The sequence below is a fragment of the Dromiciops gliroides genome, chromosome 3 (genome assembly GCF_019393635.1).
Source record: "Dromiciops gliroides isolate mDroGli1 chromosome 3, mDroGli1.pri, whole genome shotgun sequence".
NCBI lineage: Eukaryota > Metazoa > Chordata > Mammalia > Microbiotheria > Microbiotheriidae > Dromiciops > Dromiciops gliroides.
The window spans coordinates 2,032,612-2,046,758 of NC_057863.1; the positions used below are offsets into that span (position 1 = coordinate 2,032,612).

Here is a 14,147-nt window from a genome sequence, read left to right on the forward strand (position 1 = left end):
TCTGCCTATGTACATTCCTAACTGCCCTAATAATGTAAAGTTCTCAGGAGTTACACATGCCATCTTCCCCGATAGAAATTTAAACAGTTTAACCTTATTAAGTCTCCTATGATTGCTCTTTCATGTTACCTTTTTATGCTTCTCTTGAGTCTTGGGTTTGTCAAGTTTTCTATTCAGATCTGGTCTTTTCATCAGGAATGCTTGGAAGTCCTCAGTTTTATTGAATATGCATTTTCCCTGAAGGATTATACTTAATTTCACTGGGTAGGTGATTCTTGGTTGTAATCATAGTTCCTTTGCCCTTCAGAATATCATATTCCAAGCCCTCTGATCTTTTAATGTAGAAGCTGCTGGATCTTGTGTGATCCTGACTGTGGCTCCAGGATATTTGAATTGTTTCTTTCTGGCAGCTTGTGATATTTTCTCCTTGACCTGGGAGATCTGGAACTTGGCTATAATACTTTTTGGAGTTCTCATTTTGGGACCCCTTTCAGGAGGTGATTGGTGGATTCTTTCAATTTCTTTTTTACCCTTTAGTTTTAAGAAATCAGAGCATCTTTCCTTGCTACTTTCTTGGAAACTGATGTCTAGGCCCTTTTTTGATCATGGTTTCCAGGCAGTCCAATAATTCTTAAATGATCACTCTTCTATTTTCCAGGTCAGATATTTTTCCAGTGAGACATTTTACATTTTATTCTATTTTTTCTCCTTTTGATTTTGTTTTTAATTGTTTCTTGATGTCTCCTAGAGTCATTAGCTTCCACTTACTTAATTCCAATTTTAAGGAGATAGTTTCTTCAGTGAACATTTGTAACTCCTTTTCCATTTGATCAATTGTACTTTTTAAGGAGTACTTCATTGAAGTTTTGTACATATTTTTCTATTTGGTCAATTCAGCTTTTTAAGAAATTCTTTTCTTCAGGGAATTTTTGTGCCTCTTAGCATTAGGTCAATTCTAATTTTTTAAGGTGTTATTTTCTTTAGCATTTTTTGTGCTTCCTTTACCAAGTTGTTGACTCCTTTCCCATTATTTTCTTACATCACTCTTATTTCTTTACATAATTTTTTCTTCCATCTCTCTTATTTAATTTTTAAAATCCTTTTTGAGCTCTTCCTGGGATGCTTTTTGGGTCTGAGACCAATTTACATTCTTCTTTGAGGCTTTGCATGTAGCTGTTTTGACATTGTTTTCTTCTGAGTTTGTGTTTTGATCTTCCCTGTCACCACAGTAACTTTTTATAATCAAGTTCTTTTTGTCATTGTTGCTTGATCATTTTCCCAGCCTATTTCATAACTTTAAACTTTATGTTAAAGTTGTGCTCTGCTCCTGGGGTAGAGGGTGCAGTATCCCAAGTTTCAGATCTTTCTTGCTGCTGCTTTCAGAGCTAGTTCTGGAGGTCTATAAGTTTTCAGTTCTTCCAAGGTGGTAGGATCTAAGGAGAGGCATGATCATTGCTCTAGCACTTTCTTTGCCTTGGAAAGAAAACCAGGGCCTCTGTTCCCTGGTGACTGACCCCCAGTGCACCCCTCTGGAAGTGACCCAGAACTGCCAATGGGCAATAAAGTTGCCAATCAGTGCCAGCTATACCCAATGCCAGTAAAGGGTCCCTTGCAATCTCTTTCTGACCAGTTGTCTGACCTCCTTACATCTCTGGGCCAGGAGCTCCCAAAGCTGCTGTTGCCTCTGGTGCGCCTCCCCTCCCCCCAGCATATGTTAGATGCCTACTCTATTTAGGGCTCTCCGTCCAGAACTGGAGTCACCAAGACAAAAATGAAACATTCTACAGGGAATTCACTTTCTCAGGGGAAATAACATGTCAAACTGAGATTAGATTCAAGGCACTTTGAGGAAGGAAAGAACTTTGATACCTGTGGGCATGCGGAATGCATTCCCGCAGGAGGTGGCAGCTGAGCGGTGTCTGGGGAGATGGGCGCGCCTGCCAGGGGTGGTCTCTGCACAGTGACAGGAGATGGATCTTGGTTCCCCTAGGAGTCCCTGGTCATTCCCTCAGCACTCTGGACATTCTGTTTGTGGAGGCTACCTCGAATTCTCCAGCACCTCTGTGAGGGCTGTGCTCTCACCCACCTCCCTACCTTTTCTGCCCTGCTGGGTTTCTCCTGGGTGCTCAGCACTGTTCTGGCTCCTGGGGACACTGCACATGTCCTGCTGCGTGCCAGGCAGAGCACAGCAGAGAGCATGCTGGCGGGGTGGAAGGGAGGTTGCAGACATGATACCTGCCCTTGGGGAACTTGCAGTCTAGTAAGGGGGCAGGGGTGATGTCTGATGAGAAAGAAGTGGGCATAGAGCAAGGGGGAGAGAGGCCCTTGGGGAAGGATGGACTGAAGCTGCCTGTGAAGAGAGGAAAGGGAAAGCAGTCCGGCCTGTGTGGGAGCTGCTCAGGTTGGGGGGGGGGGAGGGGGCAGGCCAGACTTCCTGAGGAGGGAAGACCTACTGTTGGAGGTCAGTCAGGGCCTCAAAGGGGACCTTTAAGCAGAGGAGCTTTGGGGGACAGAGAGACCCCTGAGAGAGGCCCAGCTTGAGGGGTGTGGCCGTGGGTGCCTTGGCCATCTCAGCTCGACACCCCTTACCTGGCACTGGAAGCAGGCGGGAGCCAAGGGGCTCCTTTGCCAGCTCTCTGTGGGCCCTGGCCATCCTGCGGCATGAGTCAAACCACCAGCTTAGCCCAGAAGGTTCTTCCTGTTTGATTTGGAGGGTGCTCCAGCTACCTGGTGTCATGGAAAAGGGGCAGGGCTTCGATCCCGGCCACACCCCCGCCCCCTCTGAGATGAAGTCTTCTCATCTGCCCGGCTCTTCCCTGGCTCCTAGGGACCCCAGGCCTTGTTCTTCCCAGTGAGTGGGCGACTCTCAGCTGCTGGCAACTCCCACGCTGATTCTGGCCGAGCCTGCGGGCCACTGTGACCCCCAGCTCTTTCACTGGACAAACTCCCTGGCCTGAGCGCCCTCATATTGCCCTGGTGAAAGAGATTTTTGAACCCAGCTCTGAAACTCGGCCCTCTTGAGTTCGTCTTATTAAATTTAGCCCCACGACTGAGCCTGCCAAAGTCTGACTCGGCCTTCCCCTGGGTTAGCTCTCCCTCTTGCTTTGTCCCATCTGCAGACTCGATGGGGATGCCATCTCTGCCTTTATCTGAGGCACAGATCCCCGGGGCTCTCCACTAGAGATCTGCCAACCTGGCGCAGAGCCATAAATGAAGCCTTTTTGGGTCTGATCTTAAGTTCCAAAGGCTTCAAAATCCACCTGAGCATATCGCTGTATTTCTCATGTCCTCCTGTTCTCAGACACAAGCTTCTTCACTTTTCCAATCTGCCTTTCTCCTCTAGAGTCCTCCCTTTCATTTGGAAAGATAGGGAAAGCCCCAGCTGTGTCCCTCAGATCTTGGGACCCTCACAATCCTTTCTGAGCTTTCCTCGTTGCAACTGAGCCACACCAAGCCCCAGACATGGGTCATGTCATCATGGCTGGCTCCAGGGGCCATTCTCAGTCAGGTCCTCAGCCTGCTGCTTGGGCTGAGAAATGACTGGCCCGGCAGGTGGTCCCCAATGAACCTGCCGGCATTTCTCCTACCCGACGGTACGTGGGGTTCCCCTCAGCTCATTCCTTGAAGGCCAAGCAGCTGCTTCTTCCCCTCTTCCCCAGAGGGTCAGGCTCCCTCCCTTCCCTTCATGCCCCTGGGGCAGTGTTGGTCTTCCCTTTCTCCTCCTCTCTGAGCCTTGGACTGGCCCAGGGTACCCTGCATTTTCTTCTTTGTTTTCTGACATGAGCCTCCTTCCAGTTTAGGGAATGCTTCCTTGTCCCTGCTGGGCTGGAGTTCATGGAGGCCTCCCTCCAGCTCCCTTGTCTAGGACAGAGACTAGCCTGCACTCAGTAGTCTCGCTGAGGCTGGAATGCAGACGGGTACACTCAAAGCCGGTCACTCTGAAATGCCCCCAGCTCTCCAGACCAGCAGGGACTGCAGGCCCTACTAGGTCTTTAGACTTCTTGCTCACCCATTACATACTCACTGTGCCCTTGCCAGCAATCCGCTGTACAGTCACACAGGTCTTTAGGGAACTCCCCAGCCTAGGCTGGCTCTGTCTTCTGGGGGTATTTGAGAGGAGAGGCACCCCCTCCTGGGAGCTGACAGTCTGGCTGGGGAGAAGAGGACCGTGAATTACAGGCCTTTACTGTGGGGTCCCCATGTGTTGTGGCCAAGAAGCCAAGAAGGATCTGAGTGATTCCCTCAAGAAGACCCTCCCCACACTGGCTATTCACGGATGCTTTCAGGGCACCACAGCACACAGGACAAAGAGGAGATCCCTGTCCAAGGGGGCATAGGGCCTGGGCGGGGTGTTGCGGGAGGAGCCTAGGACTAGAACCCAGCTCTTGGAGGACAGAACAGCCAAGGGCTTCCTGAGGTCCCCTAGTGACCACTTTGTGCTTCAGAAAGTAGAGAACCCAACAAGGGGTAATTCAGCCAGGTGGTCCGGGGTGCTGTTGGGGAAGTGATGGGAGCCTTTGCTGAGAGTCTAGCAGAGCACAAGAGGACAGCTGGGAATCCATACTTGCGTGCTTCTGGTTTGGTTTTCATTCTGAACTTCAATGCCAGATAAAAGGGGCCTTCCCACATGCAGAATAGATCAGATAAGGGGGGAGCACAGGAAATGGGGATCTCAGGCAAGCACAGCGTGCTGCCCTTTCCAAACATCATGAGTAAAACCTGCTCCTTCCATTGCTTTCTGCTTGTCTGTGCTTCTTGCTGGCCCTTCTTTGCTGAGCACTTAAAAAACGCTTTAGTGATGTTCTTATTCTTGTCTTTCTCCTTTGTCAGCCCTGTATTCCTCCTCTCTGCTGCTCCCCCCACCCCCACCAATTGAAATAAAAAAACAAAACCCCTGTGGGAGATTCCCAAGGGCAAGAAAACTATGATGGCATTCTTGAGTTGAACCTGTGAGGAAAGGTATGCCTTGTTCTGCACCAGGCATCCACCACCTCTCTGTGAGGAGGTGGTTTTCCAGTTCCATCTTTGGTTGTGGTTGGAGTCATGGTTGGGCCTTGACTTATCAGAAGCCTTGGATCTTTCCTCTTTACTATCGGTATACATTTATTAAGCATATGTTCTGTGCTTGTCACTGTGCTAAGTGATGGGGTTACATAAAAAGGCAAAGGACAATCTCTGCCCTTCAGGAGCTCACAATTTAATAGAGAAGACAATGTACAAACAAATAACTGCAAACAAACAAGCACTAAACAAGATAAATAAGAACTGATTAACAGAGGGGAGGCCCTGGAATTAAGGGGTTGGGGAAGGCTTCCTGTAGAAGATGGAATTTTAGTTGGAACTTAAAGGAAGCCAGAGAGGTCAGTATTTGGAAGGGAGAAGGTAGGATGTTCTAGGCCAGAGGGAGCCAAGAGATGGAATGTCTTGTTGGTGGAACAGCCAGGAGGCCAAGTGTCACTGGATTGAAGAGTAAATGTAATGGAGTCAGGTATAAAAGTTCTGGAAAGGTAGGAGGGGGTAGGTTATGAAGGGTTTTGAATGCCAAACAGAGAATTTTATATTTGCTTCTGGAGGTAATAAAGAGCCACTGGAGTTTATTGAGTAGAGGGGTGACATGCAATTAAGGAAGATCACTTTGGTGGCTGAACAAAGGATGAAATGGAGTGGGGAGAGACTAGAGGCAAGCAGACCCTCTGAAAGGCTATTGCAATAGTCCAGATGTGAAGTGATGAGAGTCTGTGCCAGAGTGGAGGCAGTGTCAGGATAGGATGGGGCAGATTGGAGAGATGCTGCAAAGGTGAAATTGACTAGAACTGTTGCAGAGGTGAAATCAACAAATGATGCTGCAAAGGTGAAATTGATTAGAGATGCTGCAGAGGTGAAATTGAGGAGAGATGTTGCAGAGGTGAAATTGACTAGAACTATTGCAGAGGTAAAATCATAAAATGATGCTGAAGAGGTGAAATTGATCAGAGATGCTGCAGGTAAAATCACAGGCCTTGGCACCATCTTGGATATTGTGGGTAAGAAAGCTGAGGAGTCCAGGATGACTCTCAGGTGGTAGTCTCAGGACTGTGATGGTGGGAGTGTTCTAGAAGTAATAAAGAAGGTAGGAAGTGTTTCCACTTTGTCACCACCACAAAAAGATGCTGTAAATATTCTTGTACCTCTAAGCCCTTTCTCATCCTTGGATCTCTTGGAAGCAGAGGCCCAGGAGTGGTGTCACCAGGTTAAAGGCCTAGTGACTTTGGAGGGCATATTTCACTTCATGGTCACAAGGAAGTGTCAGAGGTGGGGGTTATCTCCATATGTTCCTGACTCCAAGCTCAGAGGCTCTATCCACTAGGCTGCACTGCTCTTCCCAGGATGCTTTGAGAGCCTGTCAGGAGAACATCCAGAGGAGAGCAACTAGGTTGGTGAAGGACCTACAGTTCATGTATTTTGTTTCATTTTTTTGGTGAGGCAATTGGGGTTAAGTGACTTGCCCAGGGTCACACAGCTAATAAGTGTTAAGTGTATGAGGCTGGATTTAAACTCAGGTCCTCCTGACTCCAGGGCCGGTGCTCTATCCACTGCGCTACCTAGCTGCCCCAGTTCATGTATTTTGAATTGAGTTGAACCCCCTTGTTTTGCATGTCAGGAAAGAAGCCCAGAGGGGATGAGTGAACGGTCTGAGTTCACACGGCTTGTTGGTGGAGCAGCTGTTGCCTCCTCACTTTACCCTGAGGTTTGGACACGAGGAGTATCTCTTTCCCATTTACTGGAGTTAGGGCTGGATCTGGGGTCCCTCCCTGGTGCAGGTCCCAGGCTCCCTAACTCCTTCATGCTTAGCTCTGCAGAGCTGAGACCCCTCCAGCACTCGTGCAGCCATCTCTGGAGGGAGGCAGGACCTATTTCCTCCAGTCTTCCCTTTGCCCCTGCATCTCTGCCTGCCCTGGGAGGGGGACACAGTCCAGGCCCCCACTGCCCTGACAGCCAGTCTATGCAGAACCACAGCAGAGAGGAAAGTACCAGGATTCCAAACCGAGGGGGTCTCAGAGCTCCATAGATCAGGCCTAAGGAGGTAGGAAGTTAGCCGCGGCTGCTGGCCAGCGCCAGCCTGAGCAGGGCAGCCCAGGCTGGGCTGATGTGGGGAAGCCAGGTGAGGCTTGCTGCATGCCAGGAAACTGCCTCAGCCTCCCGGGCCCTGGGCTCTGCTGGCCTTTGAGCCTCCAAGCCCTGCAGGGGTACATACACTCAGAGCGAGGCCGTGGACCCCCCTCCCCAACCTGCTTCTTCAGAGCAGATTCACATTCATTATCGCATTGGAACTTCATGTTAAGGAAGACACTGGGTAGCTGGTGGTGCAGTGGATAGAACACAGGGCCTGAGTTCAGATCCTGTCTCTCTGTGACCCTGGGCAAAGCACTGCCTCTGCTTCAGTTTCTTCATTTGCAAAATGGGATAGTAACAGCACGTACCTCCCAGGGATGTGGCAAGGACCTAATGAGAGAGTATTGGCCGAGTGCTTAGCACAGTGCCTGGCACATCGTAGGTGCTGTCATGGCATCCATTTGACAGACGAGGACACTGAGGCCCTGGTCTGGGGTCTCACAGTGAGTCTATGGTGATGGTTGATTCCTCCTTTACCTATCATTCCACTAGCTTCACAGACGGCCTTGGAGCCCTGGGCAAGGAAAACGGTGACTTCTGGGAAGTCAGTACATGGCAGGGGGGGGGCAGGGCTCTATCCCCCAAGAGAAGCAGGAGATGCCAAGAACAGGTTAGGGCCTGAGAGAGGCTGCTCATTTTGTTGCACCATCCCTGGTCCCATGGGTCATGGGAGAAGTCACAGGGGAGGAAGGGGCTGAGTCTGCAGCCCCCCAGGAGCAGAGGAGACCCTGGCGGGAGGGCCTGCAGGGTTGACCCAGTGGCCACTGCTTTACCCCTCTCCCCCATCCCCCTCCTGTGACCCCCTCCCCCACTAGAACACTGTGTGGGGTAAGGGGGCGGTGCAATCCAGCAGACACTGCTTAAATGCCTACTGTGTGCCAGTATTGGGAGGGGGCTAGGGCCCCACCCTCAGAAAGCTCAGGTTCTACTGGGGCCATTACAGAAACTGAATCCACGTTCATCTGATGATTTGAGGCTAGAGAGACCACTGACAGTGAAGGGGATTGCTAAAGGTTTCCTGGAAGAGGTGGCAATTTGGTGGTGCCTGAAAGGAACCTCTCAACTCCAAAAGGTGGAGGCGAGGAGGCACTAGGTACTATGCATGGGAGAATGGGGGTGGCCCAGTTGACCCTCGGGCTGGGGGAGGGAGCTGGCAGAGGGTCTGGAGCTGGGATGTCGTTGAACGTTCTGGGGAGGTGGGCAGTGTCTCCACGAGGTCTGGTGTTACAGAGGGGTCTGGAGTGAGGGCCTCACAGGCCGCACTTGTACTGAGGCACACTCGCTCTTCAATGCCCCACACTGCCTCTCTGCCCAAGGGAGAGTGCCGCAGACTCCTCGGGAGACGCTGACCTTCCCAACCCCCAGAAACAAGGACAAGCCAGTCCAGAAGCTGAGATAACAGGCAAGATGCCTGACATGACGAGGACATTTGGGGACAGAAGTCTGCTAGGCCGCCAGCTGGACCAGGGCCAGGAGAGACACGGGCAATGCCAAGAAAGACAATTAACCAAGAAGACGCATATCCGAGAGAAGCCGCACGGCCTGGTGGGAAGGAAGCAGACTCGTGCAGCCAGGAAGCCTTGGGCCATGGCCCTGCCTCTGCCCAACCTGGCTGTGTGACCCTGGACACATCACCAGCCGCCTCGATGAGGCTTTAAGGGCAGAGCAGGTGGTGACCTGCATCAGTGGAAGGGCTCTCCTTGTGGGGAGTTCACGATGCCAGTGAAGTTGAGGTCTCAGGCACATTAAAGGGAGATTCTAGGAGACAAAGGTGCAGATTGCAGTCTCTCCCCTCTCCTCATCCCTCCTTCGAGTCCCCCCTTCCTGCCCTCTCAACACTGCAGGGGATACCAGGGGTACATTGGTAAGCCTTCCCATCATCCATCTGTGCTCAGAGATGGATGCCTTTCTTCAGGGCAGTGTTTCCTTGATGATCAATGCTGCAGCCTCCTCTTGCCTACTGTGACCCTCTCCTCTGCCCCTTCCCCCTTTAAAGGAGTGTGTGGGAGCTTCCTAACCACAGAGAATAAAATCCCAGAGTGGACCCAACCACCAGAGGACACGTGTGGAAGAGCCAGCCACCCGCATCAATGCAGTGTCCGCGTAGCCAGAGAATGAGTCAGAAGGGAACATTTCCCAGCATGGCCAATGATAGACAGGACCCCCCAGAGGAAAGGACCCACAAGACCCAGCCTGGACATGTCCAGAGGTCAGCATTTTCCAGACACATGATTGTCTGACGTCTAAACTATGATGACAAAGAAAAGAATTATTGAAGCTTTGAGAAGACCAAGAAATTAATTATCTAGAAACGCCAGTGAGGAGAATCTCCTCAGATTTCTCAGCAAGCTTGCTTTCTCAGGAGACTCGGTTCAGAACAGAACAAAATGTAAGTGCCTGGATTTAGACCGAAGTTTTAAAAAACGATGTAATGACATTAGATTGGGCTGAATTCAAGTCAGAAAATGGACAAGGACATTATGGCAAAAGGAACAGAAAATAAACAACATTTAGCCATTTATAATATACACACGCAGCAAAAACTTTGGCAGTGAAATTGGTAAAATATCAGTCAACAGCAATGAAGGAGAAATTGCTAAAATAAACATATATGTATATCTATAAATGGTAGAGGACTCCAACACCCCATTATCAGAATAGGATAAATGTAGCAAGAAGATTAACACATAAATCCCAAATCCAAGATGTTTATTGAATAGGCTGGAAAAATTGGACATATGGGTATAACAGAATGGAAAAAATAGAGATTACATAGTCTCCAAGTACACACAGAATTCTCCCCAAAATAGATTGCATGCTTGGTCATAAAAAAAGCCCTCGGTAAATCGAAAAGGCAAAAATCGTGCATGTTCACAGATCCCACAATGGGATAAGATTAGAAATTAGTGACAGGAACACGAGTAAAAAATGTAAGGCTTCAGGAAAACCAAAGAGCAATCTAGGAAAAAGTGATTGGGTTAAGGGTGAAATCAAACAATTATAGCCAGTATTGACCACGAAGCATTCCTTGGACATCTATTCTAGGCTCCCAGATGCTGAACCCCGGCCTTGGGAGGCCCCAGCTAGCTGTCCATGAGCTTGTGGCTGGTGTCTGAGGCAAGGCAGGGCACCTCATTCACTCCGTGGCCAGCTACACACCAAAGTGTCCCCTGAGGCATCAAAGGGCTTGTGTCCTGCCAGGGGCACCTCAGGACTTTGGAAGTTGCTGTATCCCCAATTCATGGGAGGTGCATAATTAATGCTTGTTGGTTAGTTGGTTCATTTGGCCTCCAGACGACTAGGAGGGGCAGGAGACCTAGCACTGGGGTGCCCTCCCCTGATGGACATTGCCCACACCCCACATGATGTCCCCAGTGTCCCACCAGGCTGTGTCAAGTGTGGTAGGGGTACTAGATCTGTCACCCTCCCCCCATTCACACACACTCACAAGCACTCCTCCCCCACTTCTGCACACTCACATGCATGCTCCCTCCATACACATTCATACAATGCTCCTTACACACTCACATCTCTCCCCCACTTCTGCACACTCACGCCCACTCACAAACACTTCCATCCCACTTGCACACACATACACATACTTCTTCCATACACGTTCACACACACTCACAAACACTTCCCCCCACTTCCACACACTCACAGGCATACTCCCTCCACACACACACTCATACACACTCACACTTCCCCCACTTCCACACACACATACTCCTTACACACACACACTCCTACAAATCTCCCTTTCTTAGGCAAGGACCTCACTGTGGACACTGCCCGGCTGGGCCAGGGACTTGGGTTCTCAGAACTGGTGGCAGTATGAGCCACAGGCTCAGGGACGAGGGTCCAGGCCCTACAGCTTGACTCCCTCTGTCAGGGGTGGGGTGGGTGCCAAGCTGCCCAGCGATGGGCCCTGGAGCCTGGGGAAGCCTCCCTGGAGCAAACCCCTCTTGTAGGATCAGGATGGGGCTTTCCCTCGGCCACAGGGCTTCTCTCTCAGGCCTCTGGGGCTGACCAGTGCCGAGCCCACTGATAGATGCTCCTCAGCATTCATTCAGCTGAGCAGTCGCTGCTGACCCCTGGATGGAGGAGACAGGACAGGAGAGGGCCCCTACCGGCCCCCAGGGAGCTTACAGCCCAGAGGGAGGACATGAGATGAGCAGTGGGTGGGGCACCCTTCACTTACTACAGGCAGGAGCATTTATTAAGCACTTACTGTGTGCTGGGCACTGGGATACAGGCACAGTCCCTGCCTTCAAGAACCTTCCATTCCAGCAGGGAGCTAAAGAGGTAGGGCCATAGTGGTGAAGGCAGGGAGTGAGGGACGGCTTCTTTGGGCCCCTCCTCCAAGTAGAAGGTCTAGGGGGAGCCCCCGGGAGAAGGATGTCCCAGGGCAGGGGGCCACAGGAATCCTCTGCCTAGTGAGCTCTATCTCCGAGTCCTCCTCTTCAGCCTCGCCGCTCTCGGCTGCCTCTACCTGCTCATCCAGGGCCCAGACTCCAGGCCACGCCGGCCATTCACACACCATCGCTCATTCAGCCGTTCCCCTGGAGAGAGGCACCCCCTGGTGTCCAGTCTGGCCTTCGTGACGCACACGACTGGAAATAATTTCCCTCTTTCAATAATGTTTCTGCACCAAACGTCCTTGTTCTTGACTTCTTCGGGCCACAAGCCTGTCTGTGGAATAGCTGGGTCAGAGGGTGTGCCCATTGGAGAACTTTCAGGGCAGAGCCAGGCCATTTCTTGCCCCCTCCCCCCAGCCGGGCACCAGTCACTTGTTTCCCCACTGCTCCTCCAACATTTGTCATTCTGCTCTTCTGTTACCTTTGCTGATGTGGGGGTGTGAGGCTCGACCTCAAGGTTGCTCTCAGAGGGAGACCTTAGCATCCCAGACTCACCTGGGCTGGAGGTTGACCTCAGGCCTTGCCGAGCTAGCAAGCGTGACCTCCCGTCTGCGGGATGCCAGGGAGAGAGGATGCAGACACGCTCATGATCCCATGTGAACATGCATGTGGCTCCCCAGACGCCTGCCCTAGGCCCAGTGTCCCAGGTCTGTGTCAGAGAAGGCTCTCGGGAAGCCTGGTCGACCCGGCAGCCGGCGGCTTCCCAGCCCTCCGCATCTTGCTGCTTCCCAGCTCTGATCACCTTCCCGCTGCTCACCGCCTCCCAGCCCAAGCTCAGTTGTCCCTGTGCTTGCCCTCTCCTCATGCCCAATGCTGAGCCAGCCTGTGCTTCGGCTCTGCCCCTACCCCTGGCCATGGTGCTGACTTTAAGAGGCTGCGTGGCAGGTGGACAAAGTCCTCGGCCGCTGTCAGAAGACCACTCTGGGCTTGGCCACTCCCCAAGGGGTGACTCTAAGCAGTTTTCTTAGGCTCTGGTGCCTTCACCTGAAAGTGGGTGAATTTGGTGTTAGCACATCGTTCTTGGCACTTCCAGAAGCCAGCCACGTGGCTTCCACCTCCAAGTTTGTCCAGTGAGGGGAGTGGGCTGACTCACCACTTGCCAGATATCGTGCAGGGCTGACTTTGGCTTGGGGCCTTGCAAGGACCCTGTCTCAGCTCTGACCTTCTGAGAATGAGTCCACCGTTCTAAAGTAGGGAGAATAATTCTTCTACTGAGGCAGGGCCAACACTTCTGAAGGATGAAGAGAATAATGTTTCTGCTGAAGTCAATACAGCCAACAGTAATGAAGTGCCTACTGTGTGAAGGGCGCCGATGAATTTTGGGGCAGATACAAAGGTTAGCTGAGCTAGGGGCCTGAGCATACATTATGGTCACAGCAGTAAGCCCAAGGAAGCCAACTTTCATCAGAAAGCATTTATTAAGGACCTACTATGTGTGGGGCACTGTGCAAAGTGCCCAGCTCTGGAGGCTGCACTTCTCAGCTCTGAACATCAGCCTGACGCACACTTGATGTGCTGTGGTGACCACTAGCTCAGCTCTCTGCCTCTGTCTTCCCTTTAGATGTTCATCATTGACCAGGCAGAGGGAGGGGACTGCAGCCTCCATGAATTCAGCATCACAGGCTCCACCTATGCACCTGAAGGCCAAGTGTGAGTATGTCTCGAGGGCTATGGATTGAAGGGAAGGCCCTGGGTCCTGGGGCTGTTAGGTCACCCCCCCCCGCCAGTGGAGCATACTGTTATGGGCCCTGAGACCAGAGCCTCTCTGAAGCAGCCTTGGGTCCCCCCATGCCTCATAGCATTGCTTGGCTGCATCCCAGATGCATTGCCCACGGACTCAGCCGCGTGCTGTTTGCTTGAAGCTTCCTGGGGAGTCTCCCTCCTTTCTACAGGGAGTGGGCCTTCTGTAGAGGGCTCAGGCTTGGGCAGAAGCATGAATAACCCGAAGGCAAGTGCTCAGAACAGGGCTGGTGCGGGCAATGGCAGATGGGGAGTGAGTGGATTACAGGAACAGGCAGTAACTGGCTAGGAACATCCCACCTACACTCCTGTGTTGGCTGAGGATGCCTGGGGCATGGGGACTCTCAATCCCAAGAGCTTGCTCCTGGCTCTTCCTGCTCTGACTTCCAGAGGCAATAGGAATGAATGCTGACATTTGCAGGCTGGGTGAATTGTTGGCATTTGTGCCTTCGCCTCACATGTCTTCCTTGGACCAGACTAGGTTGGTGTTTATCATTGGCACCCCTTGGCAGGGGTAACCTTGGAGTAGGCACATCCTGTGATGGACACCTTGGACTGATCTCACGTTACTTTTTGTCAGGGTCACTAACTGGGTAAATGAGGGTGTTGCTGTAGCTGCTATTTACCTGGGTTTTAGCAAAGCAGTTAGAAAGCCATCTCATGTTTTTCTTGTGGACAAGATGGAGAGACAGGGCAAGATGAGAGAGAGGACTGGCACATGTACCCACAAGCCCTCCCATGGCCAAACCCAAAGGGCAATTATGTATGATTTGATGCCCCCTTGGAAGGGGTCTCCAGTGGAATGCCTCGGAGAGCTACACTAGTCGACATTTTTAT

The 14,147-nt window shown here is 51.5% G+C and overlaps 1 protein-coding gene across 2 annotated transcripts in view; it reads left to right on the forward strand.

The window, feature by feature from the left end:
- ATP2A3 (ATPase sarcoplasmic/endoplasmic reticulum Ca2+ transporting 3) overlaps window positions 1-14,147 on the forward strand; it is a 92,207-nt gene that overhangs the window by 46,191 nt on the left and 31,869 nt on the right. For both annotated transcript variants that reach the window (XM_043993072.1, XM_043993073.1), the window contains exon 9: window positions 13,132-13,220. In XM_043993072.1, coding sequence (XP_043849007.1) covers window positions 13,132-13,220 — 89 coding nt within the window. The remainder of the gene's footprint in view (window positions 1-13,131; window positions 13,221-14,147) is intronic.